Source organism: Fistularia commersonii, chromosome 10 (genome assembly GCF_037954325.1).
Source record: "Fistularia commersonii isolate RoL2024-O1a breed Wild chromosome 10, RoL_Fcom_v1.0, whole genome shotgun sequence".
Classification (NCBI taxonomy): Eukaryota; Metazoa; Chordata; class Actinopteri; order Syngnathiformes; family Fistulariidae; genus Fistularia; species Fistularia commersonii.
Window position 1 is genome coordinate 14558939 of NC_141293.1, and position 27098 is coordinate 14586036.

The window sequence follows — 27098 nt, forward strand, 5'->3', positions numbered from 1 at the left end:
ATGTTTATGCTTTTCCTTTCGGCTTTTCCCTTCAGGAGTCACCCCAGTGAATCTACCTCTCCTGTCTCTGTATCCTCTTCTGTCACGCCAGCTAACTTCATGTTCTCTTTCACTACTCCCATAAATCTTCTCTTTGGCCTTCCTTTAGAGCTCCAACCCTAGCATCCTTCTACCAATATAGTCACTATCCCTTGTCTGTACATGACCAAACCATCTGTACATCTCCAAATCATCTATCTTGTGCCGTCCCCCTGATGGACTAATTCCTGATCCTATCCATCCTCATCCCTCCAAAGAGAACCTCATCATCTCCAGCTCTGCTTCTGTCAAGATGTTTATTTGCCTTTTTGTTTTTTAATCAGTCATAGTCGGTAGCAGAACGCTCTGAAAACGTCAATTTAAATAAAGTAAGAGTCAATATAATTTACTGGAGGGGGGGAGGACCACGTACATTGAAAATGGAAATTGTAAGATAAATGTAACTGGAATTGAAGTCGGAACACGGTGAAAAATGGTTTTGCAAAGTGAGAATTTGACTTAAAAAATATTCTAGATAAACGCCTCCAACTTGGGAAAAAAAAAGATTGGAACACGTCTGATTCTTTGATGCTCGTTTTGCATTTCTGCTATTTTTTACTAAAAATAGTATATATCTGATCTTGTTAAATTTCAATTTCTGATGTTGAGACTTTTCTTGTAAATCAGTAATATGATAGTACGACTTCATCAAAAGACCACAGTGTGAGTCCAAGTGGGGCTCTGTTTTTTTGGCTGGCTTTCTCGATGCTGTTTGTTTTTGATTTCTCTTTATTTGATTGGTGGTCGGTATTTCAAATGGTTTCTTGCTGATTGTTCAGAACCTGTACTTCTTGCTGTGGCCACTAGGGGGACTCAGTACACCACGTTTGAGAGCATGCGTTGGGACAGTGTGTTTTGTCATTCTGTCATTTATCGCCTCAGGAGCAGCACATTTTGCTTTGTGTTTGACACTGTCAGCGAGAATCAGGAGATCATCATTTTACAATCGTCCTCAAAGACAAATACCTGGAGCCACGTGGCAAAACAAAAACAACATGGCAATCTATGGTTGAGATGTAGTTAAGCTGTAAAATAAAGGAAGTGAGTTTGAATCACATGATGCCTCACATTGTCGCCACCCCTGATTCAAAATCCACCAATGGGCTTCCAGGAAGGAGGGAGGCAAGAGCCAATCGCTGTGCAACCCCTTACTCTGGAAGCTCTACTGGTCTAGAAACGTGCTTGTGTTTACCTTTGTGTGTGTGTGTGCGTGCGTGCGTGCGTGCGTGCGTGCGTGTGTGTGTTGGGGGGCCTTCAAAGAACAACTTCTTCAGACTTTGATATGGCAACACATACTTTGACCTGAGAATTTATCACAAGTAATTCACAAATAACAAAAAGACTAGGACTGGACTGGAAAGCTGTGCCAAGGGCCTGAGAAATATATGAAATTAATCTGAAACTTTACTAGTATTGGACTAAAAGTCAGCAGTTACAGAAAATTTCATCCAGACTTAACTGGAAACAAAACTGAAAATGGACGCGTTGTCCCATGAAAGTCAAGGTGACAACGTGATATATGCTGAAGAGATCCTACAGTGGTTTGTGAAAAGTGTGGTGAATATTCCACCAATCAGAGGCTGCAGCTTTGACAGGCCATCCTGTTATGTAACGTACCCGTGAATGAGTTCAAGATGTCACATGACTCATTTATTTTACTATCAGCACCATGAGGTACAGGAATTAGCAAACTTGTTTCTTTTTTTTCGTTCCTGAGAGGCAATTGGGGTGCACATGGTGTATCAGCATCATGATTTAGAACATCAAGAACAAAAATTTTAAAAAGAGAATTTTATATACATATATATTACTATACAAATGTGCAAATGTCTAACTTGAATTAAACAACTCTAGGGACGAAGGTGTCCCTTCTCCTCTGGGTTTTACAGCCGGAGCAGCGGAATCTGCGACCAGAGGGGAGTCACTCGAAAGCCAGGCTTAAGATGGTCTGTAAAGAGGGGGCCGCCGCCCCGCAGGACCCTCACATCACTGTCGTAGGAGCCACAACTTCAAGTGTCTGGGAGCAATCCAGTGTGATCTTCATGTGGTCAGTCCTGTGAAGATGTGTTTGTTGTTGTTTGATTCACCTGCTGAGGGCATCAGAGTAGACTGACCCAGCCCCTCACCTCAGTCTACTCATTTGTGTTCACTGTGGCCTGATGAGATTGAAAATTGTTGTAAAAAAAATCAAGGAAAGCTGTGAAAATATTATCTGCAAAGTTAACATCAAGTGAAAGGTGAAAACTCAACATAAAAAATCAAACGTCCCTGTTTAAAGCTTGACTCGCAAGTCAGTTTCAAGTCAATCCCGACTTGAAATTCATCCTGTTTTATGTATCAGAGCTCAACTATCCTGTGCATTGAACCGCTTGACCCCACATGAGGACACAGTCATGTTTTCCTCCTATAGACGTGTGCTTGGTGAAACATACCAGAGATTTCTGAACACAGAGTCCTCGTGTCGACACACGTCTCCTGAGTTATAAAATTGACCAGAGGCTTTCCAAGAACAGCTTTCTCTTGCATGTGGAAACTGAATTCCATATTAGCGCGAGAGGGCAGTATTTGTTTGTCTGTGTGTGCGTGTGTGTATGTGTGTGTGTGTGTACGCACAGCTGTCATTGGAACTATTCGATCCCCTCAACGTCAATAAATGTTATTGGTGTGGATGAAAGGTAATGACAATAAATGACGAAAATCTTCATGACACAGCAATTAGATTTTTTATGGCAACATCTACAGTCTGGAAACGTGTTTCCCCGGACCAGTGAAATTCTTGTTATGGTGTTCAATACAATACAAGAAAGATTTTGCATATTTTTGTAACGATATGTAAACTGTGCAGGCAATGTAAACAATTTTGTGCATTTCATCTCAGAAGTTGAATGTAGCTTAGGGTGCAAACTCACAAAGTGCAGGTTGGTTGCAGACAGTTAAATAAACACTTCTCAACCGAGCTTTGCTTGACTTAGACGTGTGCTTGGTGTCAATGTCCTGCAGGAAAGTCCAGTGATCACCAACATTTCATTTGTCAACAGAAGTCGTCACGTTCCCATGCATACGACCTGGTATCTCTACCACGATGCCAGGTACATGATCAAGATTGCCAGTTCCTGCAACATGAACCACCATGCTTAGTCCTGGTGAAGGTATTTTTCTAGTCATCAGCCTGGCCCTTTACACATCAAACATAGCGCTGGTGTAAACAGGCTCATTTAGTTTTCATTGGTCCTCACAACTGTCCCAAAACTCTCCTGTATCACTGTATTCTACATCTACTTTTAGACGTTCCTTGTGATCAAGAGTTGCGGTGTCTTGCAATCCTGCCATGGAGTCCTTGTTCATTCAGCGCACGTCTTCCTGTTGCCCCAGAGGCGCTTGCAGCCGACCTCCTCAGGTCCTCCTGCAGGTATCTTGCAGTCACACAGGGTTTCCCTTAGTGCTCCTGACTAACTTGCTCAGGGCCCTCAATGACAGTTTGGGGTTTCTCCCCTAGCTACACAAGTTTTAAACTCCCTTATAATGCTCCCAATGGTGTCTTTCAGAAAGTTGTTTTTTTAGTTTAAGTTTCTTTTCATCCCAAACATAGTTCAGGTGTGATGAAATGATTTCCTTTCTCAGCTTTTGTGAAAGCTCCTTTGTCTTTCTCATGATTGCAACACACCTTGAATACCTTCATGGGTGCGGTTTGTCTATGTGTCACGGTTCAAGCAAATCGTGGACCATTATGTTCTCAGAGGTCTCCGAGGCTTGCTTATGTTTCAACTCCGGAGGCCACAAAAAAAGTGTCAGAAAGCTTCAAATACAACTATATTATTTTTGGTATGAGTAACTGTGACATTGCTGCTTGAACAAAATGTACAGTTGCACACAAATACTTTGTCATGCATTTTTTGTGTTGGTTTTTATTCATCGCTCAACTCCTGCGGTCATCAAAAGCTGAATCTCACTAAACACATTTTGCTGACAGTAACTACAGGGGTTTAGTTTATATCTGTGGATTGCAAATTTAAACCAAACACATTTTTTTGTCATTTCACATGAAATGCGGGTGAAAATAAATAAGTATAAATCATACTGGGACTTGACCTTTTCTCCCCCTCCGGGTCCGCCAGTCTCCAGACCACGCCTCGGATCCACGTGCGCCCAGACTCGACAACAACAACAACATCCAGCATTTCATCTCCATTACCACCCTGGAAGGCCCGTGTGGCTATATCTGTGTGTGTGTGTGTATGTTTTCATGGATGGGTGTGTGTGGAGGGAGTGGAGGGAGTGGAGGGTGTTCTCAGAAATAGCAACTGACTTGCACAAGTGCAATGACCAGGGAGGAGCAAACAGACAGCGGCCATGTGCAGGTCAGAGCTGCAGACGACTGTCATGACTCATCATTTCAAAACAGAAAACGTTTTTTATCGTATTCACACCGTTTTTCCTCTCAATATTCCTCTCCAGGAAAACTGAACCTTTAGAAAATGGACGTAAATCGTTTTTTCTGTAAAGTGCATAGTTTATCAGGGCTTGTAAAATGATCACGTCAAGTTTTTGTGATAATTTTCCGAGTTTTAAGAGGTTAAACTCTTTGATTGGCCCTCTGTGGCTAACGCTACTGCTGCACTCTTGAGCCAGCAATGGAAAACAGAAAAAGCATACGCCATTTAATGCACAGTTCTACCTTAAGACGTTACTGGATGGTTCTTCTGAAAAGAACAATTATCTATGCACTCTGTGTAGTTGAATTTCATTATCACAGAGCCGTTCATTAAGAACGAGTAGCCTGAGAGCAACCATGGAGGACGAACAGTTATTGGTGTCGGAGCAGATCGGTGTGTTCACGGTCCGAATTTACTCTGTACTTCTCACAAAGTGACATTACAGTGACTTTTCTGAAAGACAACGTGGATGTAATGGTATTGCACTGCATTTCGAAGGGCTCAATATCAATTGTCTTGAAGTTATTTAGTTGAATTATTATTGTTCTCATAATGAACTGGGCTTCCATAGAGGCCTTTGACATTTCCATGGTTTACATCCTGCATTTCACATGGCCTATGAGGAACTAATTAGAGCTTACATATTCCACTCTACTCAAAGCTACATCATTCAAAATAAACAATTTCTTCAGATGAAATTGATGAATAGATATGTTAAATACAAGTTCACAAGTTGTGTGATCGTGATTGATTACGATTGGATTTGCCATCAGTTAATCTTTTCAGTCGATTCACATCCTTATCATTATACAGCTCTCTAGGGTCCTTTGAAAAAAAACAACAAATGCTCTCGAGTTTCTAGTTGATGTTGTTTCAGATGAAAAAAGTATGTCATGTCTTTGAAATATTCCCCATAAGGGGATTTGGCTGATTAAATTATTAATTATCCTTGGATTTTCCAGAGTGATATAATGTTTGTTTTGTATTGTGTTTTTTTCATTCGAATATGAACTGTTCAGATCTTTGTAAGGATGGATAGCAATGGATAAACGTGAGAAAATCTGAAACGATGAACATTGTAGACAAAAAGGAATCTTTTTTTTTTTCATCTTTTTGTGCAGTTCAATACACCAGGCAGCTAATACTGTTTTTGCACTGCTTATACTGAACCTCTGCTGCTATTTTTTTCTACAAACACACACATATGTGTGTGTGTGTGTGTATATATATATATATGTATATATATATATACACACACACACACACACACACACACACACACACTTTGTGTTTTTAAACTTTTTAGTATTGGTAAAAATCCTCATCCTTTGTGCCTGTGCATTTTTATTCTGTCACTGTGGGATAGTGAGAATGTGGTACATGTGGAGAAATTGACAATAAAGCTGACTTTGTCTTTAAATAGTCTACTTTCAGGTAAATTCACATCTTGTTTGTGTTAAATGAACAAAACAATTTTCTTACAGGAATCATCCTTCCGAGTACACACACACATGTCGCTGGCAGCTTGATTTCCCAGCTCATTGTTGTTACTTCACAGCAACGAGCTGCACCCTGCTGTGACCCCGATCCACGGTAACACACACACACACACAGACGGATCACTAAGGCCTTGTAAATTACAAACAACACTGCTTTGTTGATGTGTTTGTTTGACCAGGACTTGAGTCATGTGACTCAAATCCACATGGTGCTTCCATCTGATAAATATTTACAAACACACAGGTTATTCTGATTATCTGCTTTTTTTCTTCTTTTTTTTTAATGAATGTTTGTTCATTTTTCTGTCAATACTATGAGGTAATAACCAGCTGATATTTACACAAGTTCTTATTATTCCTATTTTTGTTTTTGTTTTAAATCATTGGTAAATGTCCAACGTCATTTTTTTCTTTTGTTTATCTTCAGGAATATTTTTTTCAGGATTTTGTCATTTCAGAATAAATGTATTTGCTGAGAAGAAGGCTATCCAAAATATGTCAGTATTACATTAAACTCTTGACAAAAAGTAAAAATATAAACACAGTTGAAAAATAGTCTGTTTACATGTATCTTGTTTTTTATCTTTTCACAGCATTGGGGCGAGGATAGGCGATGTCTCAATTTTTCTTGAAATCTAATGACCTCCATCTGTGTCTCGCAACCTCCAAAGACCTAGAATGTGGGCAATTAAAAAAAACAAATTACACCTTTCTCCTTCAGAACCTGCAGAAGGAAGAACATTGGGCTGTTTCATCATTTCTCCTGCCTTTGTGTTTGTGAAGTTTGTCATTGGTCACAGCTGAAGGTGTCCACTCAAAGTGACAACATCCTTTGTTTTCTGCTTTCAGCTGTTTTTCAGGAAAATCCTTCTTTAATCTGTGCGTGTGTGCGTGTGTGCGTGTGTGTGTGTGTGTGTGTGTGTGTGTGTGTGTGTGTGTGTGTGTGTGTGTGTGTGTGCGCGCGCAAGAGAGAGAGAGAATGGGGGATGAATCCTGGCTGGAGAAACAACAAAAACACAGTGTTGCGTTTCACTGTTTAAGAATTCACAACAGATGTTTTTTTTTTTTTTTTTATTCTGGCTTTTTTTTCCTGCAGAAAATCTGGTTTCTGACTTTCTGATGCTTCAGATGATTTTTTTTTTCAGAAAGAAAACACAAAATGTCATGTCACATTTTCTGCTTTTAAAGTAATTTGAATCAAATTTGAAGTTCTTGATTTAGGTCATTACCGTCATCATTTCCTGCAGTTTTTAAAGACCTGTCAGTTTGGTGTGTGTGTGTGTGTGTGTGTGTGTGTGTGTGTGTGTGTGTGTGTATACAACACACCCTTCTGTCTGACTACTGATTAACAACAGAAAACAGACCACAATGGAAACGTTGTTAGCAAACATCAGCTCAATTTATTTCAGCTGTGTGTGTGTGTGCGTGCATTTGTATGTGTGGTGTTCTGCACTCATTTATCCTGCAACCATTTACTATCATGAAATCTTCTGCATCAGAAAAGCAGTTTGGACCATAAATCAGGAAGGCGCTGAGGAGTGTGTGTGTGTGTGTGTGTGCGCGCGCGTTTGCACACACGCTACATACTGTATGTCCTGCACATGTTACATAATATGAAGACACTGTGTTCCCCAATGTTCCACCACCTCCCTGCCTGTGTGAGATACTGAAACAAACTTCTTCAAACCCGAGACCTTTAACCCCATAATATACCTATTAATAAATGGCCATGAAAATCAGCGTGTGTTTAAAAGCCAAAGTAATATCTGTATGTCAATAAATCTGAAAGATAGATATATGACCCTAATGAGAACAGAAGTGTGTTATATGACATGACCCTCTGGCTTTTTATCGTCCAACTAATATTTTAGTCAGTATTATTGTTTTTTATACTTTCCTCCTTATTTTCCTAAAACTTAAGAAATGTTATTGAGGAAGTTCTGTATCATGTTTGGGTAATTTCTCCTAAATATACTTATTTTTAATATGACTTTCTTGCTTTTGTGGTAAATCTGCAAACATTTTTTTAGATTTTTTTTTTATTGTTTTACAAACATTTGGTAGCTTCTGACTGTTTTCACCACTTTTTTTTTTAATTGTAGGAAATTTCAAAAAATTTGTTTATAAATCTTTGCAATTCAGTTTCCAGCAGGTTTTATGTATTTGAAGAAGGTTCCTGGCAAATAATCAGTGAATTTTTTTTTTTTTTTTTTTTCCTGCTGATTTTTGCCCTGAATTCTGTGTTAGCAGCAGACCAACGGACAGACAGACAAACACACTTTGTGTCTGGTCGGAGAGTAAACACTGGGAGCAGCCGCTCAATAAACAGCAGATTGAGAAAGTGGCTGCATGTTGTCAGAGAGAGCGTGGCGCTGGCTGGTTGCCATGACAACAACCGCAAATAAAAACTGCCATCGGGAAACATTTCAACACACACATTTAGGAGGTAGAGTTACGTAATCGAGTTTATAGTTCAGACGATCAGTTACAGGAGGGGAAGCCATCGTGCGCGCTCACATGCACATGCACATGCACACATACACACACACACACCTGGCTACCATCCTGCTCCGATTAGGAAGCGTTCAGCATCCAGCTGGTCTGAGCTTCCAACTCTTCCAGCTTCCATCTAATAACTGATCCCCTGCTGAATTTCTTGCTGATAGTTTTGGGATCTTTGCAGATTTGTACTTAAAATCCTTTTTTTTTTCTTAAATATGTTCACTACTTTTCTTTGAACAAGTTTTTGATTATTCAGAGTCATTTTTTCATTTTGCTACTTCCTTTAGGGTTAGTCTTCACGGTTTTGACCTGAATACTGTATGGCTCATTTTTTTAGTGTGGTGGTGGGAGCATGGTGGAAATGATGAGTGTGTGAGGTGGAAAATAATGATTACACTTTGGTTTTTAGTAAGAGGCGGCACCCCACTTCTTAGTCAGCCCCCCGCTGTTTTTGTATTGCCCTGGTTTCAGTTCAGGCCTCCCTTCCTGTTCGTTCACATCAGTTTTCTTTCGGTTTGGTTTGATCGCCGATCAGTCTCCTAGAACCGCCACCTGATCATGCAGGAGTGTGTGTATCCATGGTCCTGAGAGTTGTGTTGTCTGAGACATTGGCCCCTGGCAGGGTTTTCCAGGGAGCCCAAGAACTGAACACTGGGTACAGAAATTGTAGGGTGAAAAAGAAATTCCCTTTGAACCGCTGATGGGAGACCCAGTGTCTGTCCTTTGGAGGAAAACACTGGGCTTTCAGTGAATTGTATAGAACCGGAATGAGCTGGTTCTCTGGTGGGACCTTCATCCCAGGGTGACGGGGAGGCAGGAACCAGAATTATTGAAGTTTACCTGTTAAAGTTTGTGTTTTAACAGCAAACGTGCTCCGGCTGCATGACTTTGAGGCAGAATGGACTCCGAGGTGTATGATTAACCATCTCACCCCTGAATGAACCCCTCGTGTGTGTGCAGGAATACTCTCTCCGTCTGGACGGCTGCCAGCGTCGCCATTTATACCGGCCCCTCCCCCCGCCAACGACAGGTCAGGCTCTGCAGGCTACACATGTTCTCCACATCACATTTTACGGGCTCATGACGTGTTGGATTTCAATGGGCTGTAATGAGTTAAAATGTAGTGTTGCTAAAAGTAAACCAACATATTTAGGGAAGGTGTGGAGGGAACGCACATGTCTAGATACTGAGTATGACTGAGCTGATGTTTCAGCAGGTTACTGTTCCAAAGATCCTCTTGTCCCTTTTGGACAAATGTTTGTTCTCCGCTGTGAATGTCATTCAAACGTTGGTGTTGTCTCAGCAGTTTGCCGCTCACTTGAAGAAAATTCCTTGCTTTTTGTCGGGAGATCCTGCACGTGTTTTCAAAATAAAATGAAGTGTATTCACTGGTGAAACTAATGTTTGTAAATCTTTAAATTTTGTCATTATACTCTCGGTAAGTGTAGTCTCAGACTGATGGGATAAATAATAGGTTTCAGGTGTGTGTTCTTTTTTTTGAATCTGAAATTCAGAGCAAGTAAAGCCAGCTCTTCAGTAACAATTCCACCAATCCGGTTGGAGGGAGGGTCTGTGCCATCAGCTGACGGACCATCAAGATCCAGGGACTAACTTTTCCCCCTAAATTTGCTGTAAATAACCACCACAATGATCTCCTCGCTGCTAGTCGCTGCAGCAACAAACAGACCCTTTGATTTGACTTCCTGCCATGTGCTGCTCACATTCCTGCGGGGGGAGAGAAGTGCGTTGGAGAAAGAGAAGCCAAATAAAATGGCTGCCACCCCCCACACCCCCATGGAGGAAACAAACCCGGTGAACTTGAGTTCCTGGCCGCTCTCCAAGTGCTATCAAAGTTGATCCTGTGGCTGAGGGCCACGACCAGCGCCGAGGCAGACGCACAGGCTGGGGCTAGAAACCGGGTTGGAGGCCAAGGCCAGGACCAGACCCGAAACAGATGTACAGACGCGTGGATGATGCAAAGATAGGGAAAAGAAACGCTTGAACCAAAGTGAGAGCCGCAGTTCCCCGGTGGGCCGTGGAGGTACTGCAGGTGTTCTGACAGGTCCTTCTCAAAGAAATGAGTCAGCTTTACTTTTTATCAATGATTTCCTGGCGATAATCAGGTCTTCACCGCCGGGCCTTTGAGCCCTCTTCACTGGGCTTAGGCCGTAGATGCGAGGGAGGTTGTGAACCGTGGGGCGTCTCCGTGCGGTCCCGTGATTTGAAGCCGACCAGCAAATGAAACTTGAATTCCAAGATAGTTATTTTAATGTTTCCCTTTCCGTTAGTTTTTATGCAGCCGTAATGTTGGGCCAGGATTGACATGCCGCTCAAAGTCAGAGCCAATGAAGAACTGTTTTGGTGACTCAACCACAGAAGCTGTTGGTGTGCGGTCGGAGATGTTTTCTCCTTTTGTAAAACGGGGCGTGGACCTCCACCTCGTGGAGCAACACATTTCATCACCTGCAGCCTCCTGGAGGGGAATGTTCTCTGACCTTGTTTGTTTTCTTTCCGCCCTGATAACCGTTATGCCGTTTCTGCCAAAAATGTGTCACCTTGAAGAACCGACTTGACCTGCTCGGCCTTGATGGCGGAAGTAAATACATGTAAACAGCCACCACTCACAGGAAGTGCTGAGTCAGAAGACCAATCCTCTCCCTGGAGGAGACCTTTTGTTTTAAACCGCCACAAGGTCTTGATAGAGTTTGAATCATCTTGAAAAAAAACAAATAACAAAAGGACTCAAATACCAGAAGTAGTACTTCATCTTACGATGACTAGTTTATTATCAGTTTTCTCTCTTGCACATTATGCAAAAAAAAAACAAACTAATCAAAGTCTGTCCAAACTGAGCAGAGCTTCATCAGTTTCAGCACAATGCCTGGCCTCCAGACGCTGTTTATTAAAAACAGCCAAAAAAATCCTCATAGATCAGTCCCACATCTTACACCGGGCCTTCGAGTGGCTCCCCTCTGGTCGCAGACTCTGCTACCCCGCCCGCAAAACCCAAAGAAAGACAACCTTCGGCCCCAGAGCTGTCCACCTCCTCAGTTCCCACAGACCCAGCAAACCCCTCACAGCCATACCCGCCCCCAGTGTAATACCACTCATGATATATTCATGTAAATGCAGAGTGAGCTTACTTACAATTTGCACAATCCTGTACAGTTATATACATATATATATAATTATTTATTTATTATCTATTTTGAATGTATTTATTCATTCTTTGATGTTCACAATTTAATGCTGCTACTCCATGTGCCCTCCAGTTGCCCCTCGGGAATGACGTTTTTTCTGATTCTGACACTGTCCACAACCAGATTGGCTTCAAAATATTTTTGTTTAATTGTTCAGAAGTCGGGAACCTATCACCTCTTCTCCGGGCTGCTCCCCTCACGGGTCTCTATCCAACCCTCTTCTCCGACGCCAGCTGACCTATCACATCTGCCAACCCCCAACCGGAGGATACGTTGAAGGGGGAGGTCTCCGGTCCATTCAACCCTTTCAATCACATGTCTTATCGGTCATCCTGTTGTTTTCCCCGTCCTTAAGTTCCTGCATCACAAAGGACACAAGGTGAGCTCATGGTTCAGGATTGTGAAGACAAACTAGAAATGAGGAGAAAGAATTCCTGCCTCTTAGCTCTCACAGGAACAACAGTGTTTATTTACACCCACTTGTGTTTTTAGTCTTTAATCAGGGTTTGTCCTCCAGATTTGGAGTTAATGGTCACATCTTATCTCTCCATATCACACGTTTATAACCTCCCTGTGGGTGCAGTGTGTTGCCGACAAGGTCACGCACACACTCACGGGAGGGCTGAAGCAGCAGCGACGTTCCACAGGCCCGCTGACTCATGTACAAGAAGAAGAAGATGAAGAAGAAGAAGAAGAGGAGGCAGCAGCCAAAGAAGTGTGACCCAGTTCTCAATGCTCTTTACTGGAGGCAGTGGGACTTGATGGAGGGGGGGGGCCTTCTGTGTCCCTCCAAATAGAAAGCCACATCATTTTCATTGCATCATAAAGCTACCATCATTACTGTTTGGATTGTAGTTCATTAAGTAAATATTCATTTTTACATGTTTTGTTTCTCTGATTTTCTTTTTCTTGACAGTTGTCCACATATATGGATTTTTAACAGTTGGCGCTTTAACAAAGAAACATCGACCAGGTCAGACTTCACTCCCGGTCGCCTGAGCTGCGTCTGAAGGTTCACCTGGTTCATCTCTTGAAGGCCTTCGATCTGGGCCAAGACGCTTCTTCAGTTCTGTCTTATCTGTGGAAAGTCTCTGGGATGAACACATAAACCTCAGTACGATCCACCAGCCTCAAATAGCGGGTTTGGGTTTCCGAGTGAGTCTTAATGATTCCAACCAACACACTTTATCACCAATATGTGTGTGTGCCTGGTTCAGCTCCTCATTTGTAACAGGCGGCTGGTGGATTTGGTCCAAAGACCTACTTTAATCTGGCAAATGGAGCTGAATGTGGCCTGTTTTTCTGGCAGGATGTTTGAAGCCTGAGTGTGTGATGTCCTCCAGGTGTGGGAGCCCAGCTCAGACCCACGTTACAATGTGTTGCAGGAAGTGGGGAGGTCTTCATGTTGCCTCGCTGCTCTGGTATCACTTCGCTGGAATTCAGTATGACTGGACTCTCTCTCTCTCTCACAAACACACACACACGAACACACACAGGAAACCTCAACCGGGCTCTGATTGGTTGGCGCACCACGTGCTGCTGTGATAGTAGCTCCTTATATGGAGTCGAAGGCTCCCTTTGACTGGAGCATCAGGTTTATCCCGGCTGCAGATTCTCAGAATTACAAATGAACACCATGTTCTCACAAACACACACACACACTGCGTACTATTGTTAAACCACATCATCTTCAGTTACTCTTTTTTAGAAAAAAAAAACAGACTATTTTAGGGCTGCAGTGCTCACTGAAGAGCTTTGTTACCTCCTAAGACAACAAACGCAGAGCAGTGCCATGGTGTGCGTGTGGAGTTAATAACGGGTGGAAATCGCCCGGCGTCTTTCTCAGCACATTTGTGACCTGGATTGCAGCCATTTTGAGTCTCCAGGCCGATGTTCCATTGTGAGACATTAGTTTGCAGAGGAGGAACATTCCCTCGAAGTGTTGTCACCGACTGTGATCTGCATTGAGCCCTGTGATTGTTTCCGGGGGACGTGACGGCATGGCTGACCTCAGAGATACCACTTCTGCAGATTTTACCCGTGGACTTTGTGGAAACTTGCAACTATCATGGTAAAAAAAAAAAAAAAAAAAAACCATAACACTCAAAATGGCTATATAACCCTGCAAATGGGGGTCACAAAACGTCATGGTTTGGTGGGGGCGGCGGTGAAGTGATATAAATGATCCCCGGGGGATAGGAAATGTTTTCCTTGTGAGCGGAATAAGACGTAGATTAGACGGCTTCCTGTGTGTTTATAGTAAGAAACGCCGCTTTGTTTGATTTCCTTGAACAGACAGCAGTTATGTAATGTCCATTTGAGCGGACCGGCCCAACACAAGGGTGCGCTCCGGTGGAGGCGGGAAACCCGAACCATCGGCAAAACCCACGACCCGGCGCGGCTGTGCGCGGGTTCCGACCCAACCACATGTCAAGGCGTCATCGAGTCAACGACGGCGGCGCTGACGCGTCCGCATGTGATTGTACGGCTTTTTTAATCCCCGGGCCCACCCCCCTCTGCCCGGGTAATGGTACGGTCCGCGGCGCGTCACCCATTGTTTACAAATCAACCGAGTTTGTCGGTGGTTGCGAGCGGCGCGTTGAGAGCAGGAGCTGCGGAGCGGCGGTGCGCCTTCACCCGACAACAGCAGCCCCGAGCCCCGCAGCGAGCGGCCCGCAGCCCGCAGCCCGCACCATGCCCTGCCGGAAGGAGAACTACATCTTCCTGGAGCAGTCGGTCACCGTCGACTCCAAGGAGGTGGACGCGCTGGTCACCAAGATCGGCGAGGCGCTGCAGCTCCACAACAATAGCGGCGGCCACCAGAAGACGGTGTCCGTGTCCATGTCCTGCCTTCACGGGGGCAAACCGGCGGGGGGCGGCGGAGGGGCGCCGGGGCAGAAGCGCAACGGCTGCTGCATGCGGCTCCGGAACCGGGGAAACAGCAGGGCGAGTCCGTACAGCCTCCCCGGAGCGAGCGGGCAGGACTGGGACCAAATCAAACCGTGGAACAAGAAGCGCCTGGAGGAGGACGACCCGCACCGGCTGCTCCAGGAGCTCATCCTGTCCGGGAACCTCATCAAGGAGGCCGTGCGGAGGCTGCAGTTCACCGCGGCGGACTGTGCGGATTTCCCCAAGGCGGCGGACAACGTGCCCTGCTGATGGCCGGCGTCCCGCCGCCGAGGCCCGGTGACGCCATGAGATTCAATGTTTTTTTTGTTTTGTTTTTTACTGGACTGATAGTTGTGTTTTTCTAATTTCACTCATTTTCGACGTTTTGTTCGCGAGAGGTGGCGTCGGCTAGCGGTTAGCCAAGCTAGCCGGTTAGCCGCCCGGCTAATGAGCCGTGTTTATGTTTGAATGTTTCCCCGAGGTCCGCGGTCGCGGCGCGGGACGCGGCGGGGACGCTTCCACCGGGGAGGAGCGCGGTTTGAAAGCAACACGTCCACACAACGAGCAGGCGTCCCTTCCTGCCGTTTGAGCAACAGAACCCCGGTCGACTCGTAGCCGTTGGACCCAGCCTAGCCTAGCCTAGCTTAGCATGTGCGGGCTGGTTAACACATTGTTTGTTTGTGTTTCACGACTGGACTTTTCTGTTTAAATGTTTGGTTGGAGAAGGTTCTCTCCACGGTGGGCTTCGGGGAACCGCCTGGACATTACCAATTGTTTATTAAATTTTTTGGATGGGGGTGAGGGGGGGGGGGGGGTAACATTTAACCAGGAAGCAAATACCAGGCCAAAGTCTGGTCTTAGAAAATCCCCTAAAATAGCTGAGGTCTAAAATCGGGGATTTTTTTTTAAATCAAAATACTGGGGAGAGAAAAAAAACACTCAGGCCCCCCGAAGGTGCTTTGTGTCCGGAACCCCGCACATTGTTGTGTCCGGGCGGAGGCTGGGGAGGGGCGCCCCGTCTCTGTTTACATTTGAATGGCGCTCCGCGGCCCGGAGGACGAAGGCTCTCCGTCCTCCGAGCCGCTCCTCCACCTCCACCGCAGCTCCCTCTGCAGAGTCCAACTGGCAGCTCCGCCATCTCCATGTCTTCTCTGAGGGACGCCGGGGTGGGAGGGAGGGGGGCCACGGCCTTTCCCACGGGGCCCCGCGGGACCCTTTGTTTTTCACAACACTTCGTGGTGCTTTTCACCTTGTTGGAATTCCGTCGGGGAGTTCACTTCTTTGTTTTTTTTTGTTGTTTTTTTTTTATCCAACTTGTTTTCTGTCGGTGTAAAGAAAAATGACCTGCTTCGTACCGGAGCACCGATAATGTTCCTGACTTTTCAGGGAATTAATTTTTTGTTGTCTTAATAAACAGTTTGTTTTTCAAAAGATTTGTGGATTATTACTTACCATTCAGCTGGTGTGTTTCCTCTGCTGGGTGGGGACAGCATGTTTTTTAGTAACCTATAAATACCCTCCCGCCCCCCCGGCGGGACTCCAAGGTTAACAACATGTTTTGCCCGCTGCTTTCGAGTGCAGCAAGGCAGGGGCCGTCGGTTCCCCGGGGCCGATGCCGCCTGCGGGGGGCGCTCAGGGCCGATTCCGCCCGGGGGTGGGGGGTGGATGTCACTGCTGGATACAACAATCATCTGAAATTCAACTTCATTCATCAGAGTTAGTTCTGGGAACTCGTGCTGACAAATGTTCTCTGGTCAACAGCTGAAGATAAACTTTTTTTATCACAGATAAATTCCAGAGTAAACAATCACTGTAGTATAAACAAATGACAGAGTTGTTTTAAATCGCAGCAGTGACGAGACGTAAGCAGATAGAGAATGGAAAGATAATTCTTTCATTTTATATTAAGTGTAACCGGTTCTCCTAGCTACTGACGTAACATTGCAAAGGAGTATCAGCGTGCAGTGTCCCAGCATGTCCGCTAGAAGGAGACAGCACTGGAATGACTATTTGCCCGCCAGACAAAAGCCACAGCGAAAGGCTTGGTGTGATCATATTTGTCCTAGAGATAGAGTGGAGGTTCTCAGTCATCCAGGTCATGCTCAGTTCATGTCAGAATCTTCTGGTGGCAACTCTGCTTGGTTTCCTTCCTTCAAATGGAAAGTGTCTGCCCCCAGGCTGTCACTGATCAACTGCAAATTGTCAGCTTAAGACAGGTTTTTAAGGCTCCTAGTGTAGTCTGAGACCAAAGACTGGGTCTCACATCTAAAGACTGTGTAAACATTTTGAAAAGCTACAGCTAGATTCTTTCAGCATGTTTTTGCCACCATGCAAATGTTTTTGCAGAGCCTCTAATTTCAGTCCAGTAATCAGAATCTGAATAACAGAAACTATTAATTCCAGAGGGGCAATTGGAGGGCACTGAAGGTGGAATACCAACACCTACAACTGATAAACGTCCAAATTTAAAAATAAGATTAATGTAAAATAAAAATGTGATAAAAATTAAGTGAAAGTACTCCAACATCAATTAGGTGCCTTAAGTAAAATCTATTATTATCATTTGTCCTCCTCACTCCACTGTGGTAATGCGTTGGAGAGTTGGCCTGGTCTGTTCTGCCCACAGCTCCACCATCTACTCCTCTTCCTGGACGTCCCACACTGATCGGGAGTCCTTGGCCGCCCCTGTTCGTCCAGACCGCCAACAAATACTGTTTCCATCGCCAATTCCGCTCAGATGATTGTTTGTCTACCTCTCCTGTTACTGATTTCATTGGAGCTCAGCTATCAGTTGTTGATACAGCCTTTACGGTGACGTAACTCTAAGACTTGCGATAATATCAAACACGTTTGATATTGTCGTGAAACTCTAAGTCTTGGAAAAGACTGAGCTACTCTGCTAATACTTAATATTACCGGTTTACGTTTTCTGGCCAAATTGACGTCAGCGCACTGCTTCCGACTTCCAGTTTTAAATCTGCGACTGAAAACATCATAAGGCGGAAGCCTGGCATAAGTTGCGATGGCTTGCTTTGTAAACAGGAGAGCTGTTTTGTAGAAAACCATGTTGAAGGGGGTTGTTGTGCTAATGTGGGTGTCTGGGGACTTTCTCGGAAGTCAAATTTGAAAAGGTGGAGGCAAAGCTCTCCGCATGCGAAACAAAGGAGAGAAACCGGTTGAATCACATGGACTGAGGCTCAGGTAGTGGTGACCGCGGTTTTGTACCGATGGAGGATCTCAGCAGGTGCTTTGGAGGGTACAGAAAGGCCCGGGCTGTGTGAGCTGAGCACAGACTATGATGTAATTACTATATTTGTCCACTAGATGGCGCCAGAGCACACACTCTACTGTGTAAGCACATTACTTGTCCACTAGATCACTGTTCCCCAACCTCCAGGCCGCGGACCGGTACCGGTCCATGGATCAATTGGCACGGGGCCGCAAAAAAAATAATTAATTATTTTCGCTTTATGTATTATCTAAGTCTGGACAATCTTTTATATTGAAAAACCTTTTATTTTGAAAAATGATTCTCCCGCTTGGGTCATTTGTGCCCCAAAATTGAACCTACAAGCTAGCAAAATGAGTAAGAAACAGACGTCTTTCGAGAGTTTCTTTGCGAAGGGGAAAAGACCCAGTGGAGAGACAGGAAAAGAGCCTACTTCCAAGAAAAAGACAGCTTTTAACAGACAATAGCAGGAATCCTACTTCAAATATGGTTTCGTCCCGGCAGGTGAGTCCCACATACAAAGCCCACCCTGCATAATATGACGCAACCGGCTCTAACAAGTCAATGAAGCCGTCAAAAGTGCTTCGCCACTTAGAGACCAAGCACCCGGGATTGAAAGACAAGCCCCTGGAGTATTTTGAAAGTATTTTAAAGATAAAATTTTCTTTATAAATCTATTTGTGGCGTATCTTATTTTGAAGAGATGTTTAAACATCACCATAGTGACCAGAGTCAGAGTGCGCTAGGGTCATGTTCAAGAGGAGAGGAGAGAAGGAGAGATTGTGAGTCTTAGCAAGAACACAAACATGCAAAAGCTGAAAGAAAAACAGCTTTATGTAAAAAGTGATATATTAAGGTTTCTTGACATTGATTGCATATTCTGCAATTTTTGAAATGTTCACGAAAACCAAATTTTCCTCATAAATGTATTTGTGGCACATCTGAATCTTATTTTGAAGGGATATTTAAAAGGTAAAAAGGTTGGGGACCCCTGCACTACATAGCGCCGAGACAATTAACATGATGTAATTGCAATATTTGCCCACTAGATAACGCTGAAGTGCATAATATTATGCAATTACCATGTATCTCCACTAGATGGCGCTAAAACGCAAACTACCGTGTGAATATGTTACTTGTCCATTAGATGGCATAGAATACTCTGTGTGGTGTAATTACTATATTTGTCCACTAGATGGCGCCAGAGCACATGCCATGAAGACATGACCGAGATCCAGAGACGTCAGTACAACATATGTCTGCCAAATGGAGCCTGAACTCAATCTGCACTGCAATCACCTCACGTATAGATGGATTCGTTTGTGTCTGTATGTATGTATGTGTGCGTGCGTGCATGTGTGTGTGTGTGTGTAACCACACCAAAACTAACCCATAATTTCCTCAAATGTTTCAATTTTTTTTAATGCAGACATCATTCTGTCAACAGTAGAACCAACAAACATGTAATTTCACCTCCTCTCAGATTTCATTTTTCTAGTGTTTACTTCTACACTTTTTCACAAACTAATAATGCTGAAAAAAAAAATCCTAGCCTAACGTGACAAGACGTGGGCATGGTAGTTGGCGTCCCCCTGTGGCAGCAGATTCCTGGCGCCTCACCACAGATGAAGGGTAAATGTTGCAACGCGATTTTGGAATTCTCCAAACGTGGGCCGGTTGTTCTTCCGCTGAGAAGTGAATGCCAGGCGGAGGAGCCGCCATCCACTCAGACGGATTGCTAATCTCATTTCACAGCAGATTACAAGTCGCCAGCAGCAAGAAATGGGGTTTGTACATTTTATTTGGGGCCTGAAGAGTGTTTGGCTGAGAAGTGGGGTATATGTGTGTGTGCGGGAGTGAAATTAGTGTTTCCGGTGACCAGGATGAGGATTGCAGTGGTCATCTCCATTCCGCTGCAGAGAATCAGCTTCACCGCGCATCCCTAATTTTCCCGTGCGGTGAGGTGGACGGCGTGGAGCCAAACTCGGGTCACATGACACCGAGGGGCTTCTTCTCCCGCAGGAGGAAACCAAAAGGTCATCGACTTCACAACGGCATGAAAATGAAATTCAAACTCATCTGACGCTCACTCGCGGCTTCATTTTCTCTCCACATCACTGGTAGGCTGATTTTAAATTTCAAAGAATGTCTTCTTCAACATTTCATTCACGACTTTTTATCTATAATTTTTCCCACTCCCTGTCTGATTCCAGGCCACTTCCCGCTCCATTTCAAGCCACTTCCTGCGCCATTCCAAGCCACTTCCTGTCTGATTCCAGGCCACTTCCTGCTTCATTCCGGCCCCCTTCCTATCTGATTCCAGGTCACTTCCTGCGCCATTCCAAGCCACTTCCTGTCTGATCCCAAGCCACTTCCTGTCTAATTCCAGGCCACTTCCTGTCCGAGTCCAGCTGACTTCCTGGGCATCTTCTGCAGCAGGTGTCATGGCATTGTGGCTCGGCTAGCGGCCCCACATGGAGATTATCCATTGGTGGATCCAGATTCTCCAGAGGGATGGAGATTCAGATAACTTCTTCTCGTCCGCTTCGTTATTCAACATCTGGTGGAGTTTGGAGATTCTCTGCGTCTGCCGGCACCTCCTGGTCACCGTGAAACCCCGCACACCTTTGAGCATCGAATTCCAGTCCGCCCCCCTCGTCGCATCTCTCCATCTTCTCTCCATCCTTGCTCCTGCCCGGGAAGCCGGAGGAGACGGGCCGTCTGTCCCTCAGGTTACAACCCGACCCAATTTGGAAGCGGGAGATGTTCTGTCTCTTCCCGCCCACCTTGGTTGTCCAGCTGCAGCTCCTCACATCTGGGCTAATGAGACTCCTGCGCCTCTTCTTTGTCCCCACACACACACTCACACACACACACACACACACACACACACACACACACAAACACACCCCCACAGGTCGTTAATTCTGACGAGCCGACAGCTGAGCACCTCGTGGTGAACCCTCCTGCTCTCGCGGCAGCAGATCTGACGATTTCCCACCGTCACCGATGGTTCGAGGAGGTCCTCTCGGTCGGAGCGGCTGAAGGTCGTCTCCCTCTGGTTATCGGGTGCTTTCTAAGTTGGTCGCCATCTCGCCGCAGAGTGTTTGCGTCCGACCTTCAGCAGCACAAAGAGCCTCCTGGTTCCCACAATCCCTCGGAGACTCTGGCAGCTAAATTTAGTTGTGAAGGTGCTTCTCTGTCGGAGGGTCGTCCAGGCGGGGTGACCGCTGGACGACCCTCTATTCAGCCGCTGAAAGAACCTTCACGTTCACCAACCTTCATGAAGCAGGAAGTGGGCGAAGGACAATTAAAGTCAAGAGAACCTCAGGCTGTCCTCCTGGCAGCCAGACGGGAGCAAGCTGCCACTTACAGGTCAGCGTCTCATCACGCCTTCCAGCTGCCGCCGTTCTAGGGGAGGAGGGTGTTGGGGGGGGGACGCATGGCCGCCCAGATGGAGTAACACACAGCCTGCAGGCCCACGTGTGCGTGTGTGTGTGTGTGTGTGTGTGCATCTTCACACACACATGTGCAGCGACAGATCTGGTTTGCTTGCACGCAGCCAGAGGTGCATTCTGGGAAGCCACACTTTGGACAGAAAAGTCTGAACGTCTTGGGACAAACATCATTCTGGTGCAACGAAACGTCACGGGGAAACAAAGAACTGTCCTGCAACACCGTCAGTGACCTGAGATGTGGGCTCACAAGATTGTCGCTACGAAACACTGCGGCTTTCACGACGAAGAGAAGTGACATCACGGCCTGCAGCGAGCCTCCCCCCCCCCAAGGTTGCATCACAGGGGGTGTGGCGCCCCCTACAGGTGGACGATGGAACTACAGCACAGAGCACGCAGGACAGAAAAATGTTGCGAGGTATCCGTTAGCCCGTTAGCATCAGACAGGCAAATGACTCGGCCGACTTTGACGACATCCTTCAAACATATTACCATGACAACCCCCACCGTCAACCGGAGACGACCATCTGCCGTGGAAGGAGGGTTCCAGGTTGAGGCTCTCGGCTGCTGGCGGTGTCTTCCTTGACGGTCTCTCGGGTCACTTCCTGTCTGTGACGGACCACAGACAGGTCCTACCACCACAGCTCCTCCCCGCCGCTGCTGCGTGTGCTGGCCCTCTCCCGACCACGTAGCCTCAGCATCTCCAACATGCTCCTGGCGTAAGCGTCCCTCAGGTTGACGCCGCCCCCCGGCGCCACCGCCGCCGCTTCCCCCACCGAGCCCCTCGCCAGCCTCTTCAGCATCTCCGCGTGCCGCGCCGCCGCCTCCTTGACCTTCAGCGTGAAGTAGCAGGCGGAGAAGCGGTCGTTGATGATGGCAATGGGCAGCGCCAGGATCAGGATCCCGGACAGGATGCAAAGGAACGCCAGCATCTTCCCCACCGCCGTGTCGGGACGCACGTCGCCGTAGCCCACCGTGGTCATGGAGGTGGTGGCCCACCACCAGGAGGCCGGCACGCTGGTGAAGGTGGTGCCGGGAAGGTGGTGCTCCAGGGCGAAGACCACGGTGGCGAAGATGGAGATGCCGACGCCCAGGAAGAGGAGAAGCAGGCCGACTTCCTCGTAGCACTGGGCGATGGTCATCCCCAGGGACTTGAGGCCTGGATAGACAGGAGACAGGAATCTTGGTCAGCCTCCCGACCCTCCCGGTCCACCGCTTTCAAAATAAAAGCCAGGAAAGCAGCTTTCTGCCGAACCAACGGCGGAGGGGGCGGGGCTTAACTTGAACCGGTCATCAGTCAAACGTCCAACCATTCACCCACTCATTCAGAGAACCGTGTTTTGGACCGACGGAGGAAGACGGGGAGAACTCACGGAGAGAACCTGAGAACCCCCTGGATTTCCTCCGATCCCCGAGCTCCAGGCATTTGTTCTGAGAGAACAAGCTCCTCCTGCATCACAAACCTACTTCTGCTCCAATTCCTGAATTCAACATTTGCTGCCTCCCCTCCTCTTCCAACCCTCCTCCACCCTTCTTCTCCTCCACCTCCATCCCCCCTCCACCGGCTCCCTCGTTTCATTTAGTATTCATGGGTTGAGTCAGGATCATCATACTTCCCTAAATCTCTCACATCAAAGTGTTTCTACATCCCCTTATGACAAGTATGTTCACGCATGTAGAAGCCCACACACACACACACACACACACAGACCTTCCCTCTCCAAAAACAGTCTCTTGCTCTCCTGTCAGATCGTTGGGTTATTTGATTTTTTTACATTGTTTTCAGGGCTTTAATGTAGGTCTGTCTTCCGTCAGCGTTCCAGGTCGCCCGGCGGGTCGGGGTTCTGCCATCCAGGCCACGGTTCCCTCCCTGACCCGAACCCAGCACCTGGATCTGACATTCTCTGAGGATTTCCCTGTGTTGGGAGTCTAACCGTCTCATCAAGAACTCTGTTTTCAGCTCTTCTTTGCATATTTTTTTGGCGACGTCAGATAGATGGCATCTATGCTGACGACACCATTGTGTCTGCTACTGAAAATACTCTGAAAACATAAAAAAAAGCAAGCGGTAAATAATTCGGCGAAGCTTTTTTTTCTCAGGAAGGTTCTGAATATGAAGCCCTGGAACGTCTCGAACCTTTTGTCTATTTCTTTGCCCCCCCCAGTTTACCGGTGGAGTGCCGTCCCAGCTTCAGCATGCGCAGCGACCGCAGCAGCCGGAGAACCTGCACCACTCGGCCCATGTTCTCCAGCTCCGTGGTTCCTCCGTGGAGGCTCTCCACCGTCAGGGTCACGTAGAAGGGCAGGACGGCCAGCAGGTCGATGACGTTGGGGATGCTCCTGCTGAAGCGGCACTTGTCTCTGACGCAGAGGAACCGGATCAGCAGCTCGCCGGTGAACCAGATCACGCAGACGTACTCCAGCGTGTCCAGCAGCAAAGGCGCCCCGCTCAGGCCCAGCTCTTCCCCTTGGTCCAGGGAGATGAGCACCATGTTGATCACCGACACCACCACGAAAAAGATGGAGAGCGAGCCGAAGGTGCGGGCGGCGCGGGACGACTCGGGTTTCTCCAGGACGTCCCAGAGGCGGCGCCGAAGAGCCGGGCAGGCGGCGCCCGCGAAGTCCTCGTCACCGTCTTCGGTCTCCAACTCCTTCTGCATGTCCAGGGTCTCCTTCTGCTCCTTCCGGCGGTAGTACCGCTCCCGGCAGCAGGGGTTGATGCGCAGCTCGTCGATGCCCCAGTACTGGATCTCCTGTAGGAAGGAGATCTCGCACAGCTCCTCCCGGACGTGAAGGTGCCCCGTCCGGTAGAAATTCACCACGTACCTGAAACGACACGCCACGCCGTCACCGGAGAAAACGTCAGGAGACCCAAACGGACCGGGACAACAATTGGTTTAAGTCCTAACGTGAGTCAGCGACCTACTGGAAGGTTTGGGAGCTGCGGTCAAAGAAGAACTCGTTCTCCAAGAAGTCGGCGTCGTCGCAGAGGTCCAACGCCGAGTCCGGCCCGCAGGAGGCCAGCTTCCCCAGCCGGGTGTCGGGGTGCGAGACCAGCAGCTCCTGGGACAGCACAAAGCGACTCCCGCCCACGTTGATGACAAAGAAGTCCGACGGCTCCCGGACGCAGGAGGCCGTGGTGTCGCTGAAGAAGACGCTGGAGTCCACAGACGCCGGGGAGTCGCCTCGGCCGCAGAGCTCCTCCATCTGAGAGCTGGACCGGAGGCTCGTGGCGGGCCGGGGGAGGAGCTGCAGGAGACACGGAGGATTGCCGTCATTCACTGTTCCTTTTCTCCTCAAAGGGGCGGGAGGGAGGGAGAAGAGCAGATGGAGATTCCGGCCAGAACGTCAGAAGACAAACGTTTCATCGGATTCAGCGGCGAAGGAGGGTTCTGAGGAGACCACCCAATAATCTGGACTTTCTGCTGATCTAGACTGGAGATGCAAGACTGAACTTCACGTTGGACTGGACCAATCTTTTCCAGAATCACCACGGAACATCTCAACCACCTACAAACATCCTGACAAGATGGCCGCCACCCAAACATACGGCTCTACCGCCATCCAGCTCTGTGTTGGTGTTCTCCTCGGGAAAGAAGCCTCCACCTGCTGTCCTCTGCCGTAGATCCAACGCCATGTGAAGGAGAACCTGGTCAAACATACGATACAGCAGGAGGAGCAGATGGAAACACCTGCAGGAAGGAACCACCATGACTGGCACCATGAAACAGATGAAACCTCAAGCAGATCCTCCGATTTCCCTGAGGCTCAGAGTCTCATCCCACCGCCGCTGATCCCCCAAAAGACATCTCAGAACAGGGAACACCAGACGTCTGCGCCTGACCCCAACCGGATGGCTCGTCCTGTCCACCTGAGAAGCTCCTCCACCAGGTGATCAGTCTGAGCTTATTCTCATTCGACATGTTCTTGGTTTCTTTCTTCCTTTCATCAGGAATGGAGTCGCCAACAAAACACTGATGAGGAATGTGGCTTTTGAGCAGAATCTGGCGTACAGGACTTGTGGAGGAACATCTGGAGCTGCTGCTGGCCGTGGAGGTATCTCCAGCTCAGACCAGCGGCTCTGTGTCTGAATATCTCTCCAGGGTTCCTCCGGCGGAGAACGGGGAGAACGGTCTCGGCTGGAGATCGGCCGCCAGATGTCTGACACGTTCTACCGCAGACATGTTTCACCGCAGTCCTGTGAGAAGCTGAAGCTGAGCCCACACCTTCATCCCGATGAGATAAAAACTTTCAGCCACCAGAATAAAAGCCCTCCAGAGGATCTACAGCGCTTCTGTCATCTATCACCTCCTCCTCCTCCTCCTCCTCCTGTGGAGCCCCGTCATCTTTTGCAGCTGCAGCCTTGTTTTTACCTCCACCGACCCAAATCTGTTCCGGCGCCGCCGTCACCCTCCGTCCTCGTCCCCCCCTCTTACGGAGGCTTCTGGAGAAGGCAGGGAACAGTTGCAGGGCGGCAAGAGGAAACGGGGCGAGACAGAGACGGGGTTCTTCTCAGGGGTGGTCCAGGGGGTTCAGCTGAGGGAGGAGGAGTCTGGACACACACACTGTTCTGTTTTCCAGATTCAGGAGATTTTCATTTACTCTCTGGCTTCTATCTCATCATCAGGACCTGCACCTCGGGGGGGGGGGTCCTCTATGGAAGAGCACAGCTCCGTTGTGGCCACCACAGAGTTCACACACACACACACACACATGGGGAAGCCTCTGGTTGATGGAGTTGAGCTCCATGTCATCCTCTCCTCCTGGTCATGTGTGACACATTTCAATGTCAACTGATTAATCTCCAATGATTGGGAATATATTGATCACTCTGACTCTCAGGAGGAGGGGTGGGGGGGTCACTCAGCACTCTGGAACCGGGTGTCTCGGTTCTGATCCGACTTCCTCACCTTCATGCCTCAGCAGACCTTCACCTCCTTCCTGCTTTCTGCAACATTTGATTGACAGGTCTCTCAGTCTCATAGATGATCCAAACATTTGTCCCGAGATCAATAATCACATCCACCTGCGGATCATGCGACTCAACCAGACGCGACAGACGCGTGTGAAGAGCTCTGAAAACAACGCGGATCTTGATCGGACTCACACGCACGCACCTCATCGATAATTTATGCCGATCGATCATTAATATATCATGAAAAAAAGATGGTACGCGGTGTGCGTGTGTGTGTGTGTGTGCGTGTGTGTGTGTGTGTGTGTGTGTGTGTGTGTGTGTGTGTGTGTGTGTGTGTGTGTGCGTGTGTGTGTGTGTGTGTGTAGGGGCGTCTGACCTGGTTCATCAAGGTCCGGGTCCTGGTCCAGGTTCTTCGCTCCCGCCGCTGGAGCCGCGGATGGAGAGTGAGCGGCGGCGATTGAAACTCGGAGGAGGGTGAATGTGTGTGTGTGTGTGTGTGTGTGTGTGTGTGTGTGTGTGTGTGTGTGTGTGTTTGTGTGTGTGTGCGTGTGTGTGGGAGGGGGGGTTCGGAGGGGGGAGAAAGTCCCAACTCATTCCGTTAGGGACCAAGGGTCCGGGAGAAGAGAGGTCCCGGTGATGTGGAGGAGCAGCCTGCAGAAACACCTCCGCCCTGCTTCTTGGTCTTCGTTCACCCACCGGAGATCCACCACGTCTGAAGTGAGTCCGTAAATTTACGGGAGGAGAGACACAGAAACAGGGTCTACAGGGTCTGCAGGGTCTTCAGACTCTGCAGCTTCTGGTCCAGAGACAAAGTTCTCCTCCTTGTGAATGTTCAGAGGGGTTGGAATGATGGTTGGTCAGTGTCCTCCTTCTCCTCCTCAGGTGTGTATTGGCTTCC

The 27098-nt window shown here is 47.5% G+C and overlaps 2 protein-coding genes and 1 long non-coding RNA gene across 5 annotated transcripts; 2 read left to right on the plus strand and 1 right to left on the minus strand.

Moving 5' to 3' along the window:
• The first annotated feature begins 1939 nt into the window (after positions 1-1939).
• LOC147230501 (uncharacterized) lies at positions 1940-11978 on the plus strand. Of its 3 annotated transcripts, none has more exons than XR_015106712.1 (6): positions 1940-2125; positions 3117-3487; positions 4194-4436; positions 5996-6104; positions 9473-9542; positions 11870-11978. It is a non-coding gene; the product is annotated as an uncharacterized LOC147230501 (long non-coding RNA). The 3 variants fall into 3 exon arrangements; XR_015106713.1 differs by lacking the exons at positions 9473-9542; positions 11870-11978 and adding an exon at positions 6604-7282 and having other exon boundaries at positions 3117-3227; positions 3364-3487; XR_015106711.1 differs by lacking the exons at positions 9473-9542; positions 11870-11978 and adding an exon at positions 6604-7282.
• A 1403-nt stretch (positions 11979-13381) lies between these two features.
• On the plus strand, positions 13382-16032 carry gbp (glycogen synthase kinase binding protein). Its single transcript, XM_086153910.1, has one exon. It carries the CDS (start codon positions 14140-14142, stop codon positions 14869-14871), a length of 732 nt encoding a protein of 243 aa, XP_086010036.1. The 5' UTR covers positions 13382-14139; the 3' UTR covers positions 14872-16032.
• Positions 16033-19231: 3199 nt separating this feature from the next.
• Positions 19232-26662, minus strand: kcnv1 (potassium voltage-gated channel modifier subfamily V member 1). The gene is made up of 4 exons (XM_086154443.1): positions 26577-26662; positions 24212-24534; positions 23456-24111; positions 19232-22444 (listed from the first exon to the last, which is right to left on the minus strand). Exons 1-4 carry the CDS (start codon positions 26583-26585, stop codon positions 21918-21920), a joined length of 1515 nt encoding a protein of 504 aa, XP_086010569.1. The 5' UTR covers positions 26586-26662; the 3' UTR covers positions 19232-21917.
• Between the last annotated feature and the right edge of the window lie 436 nt (positions 26663-27098).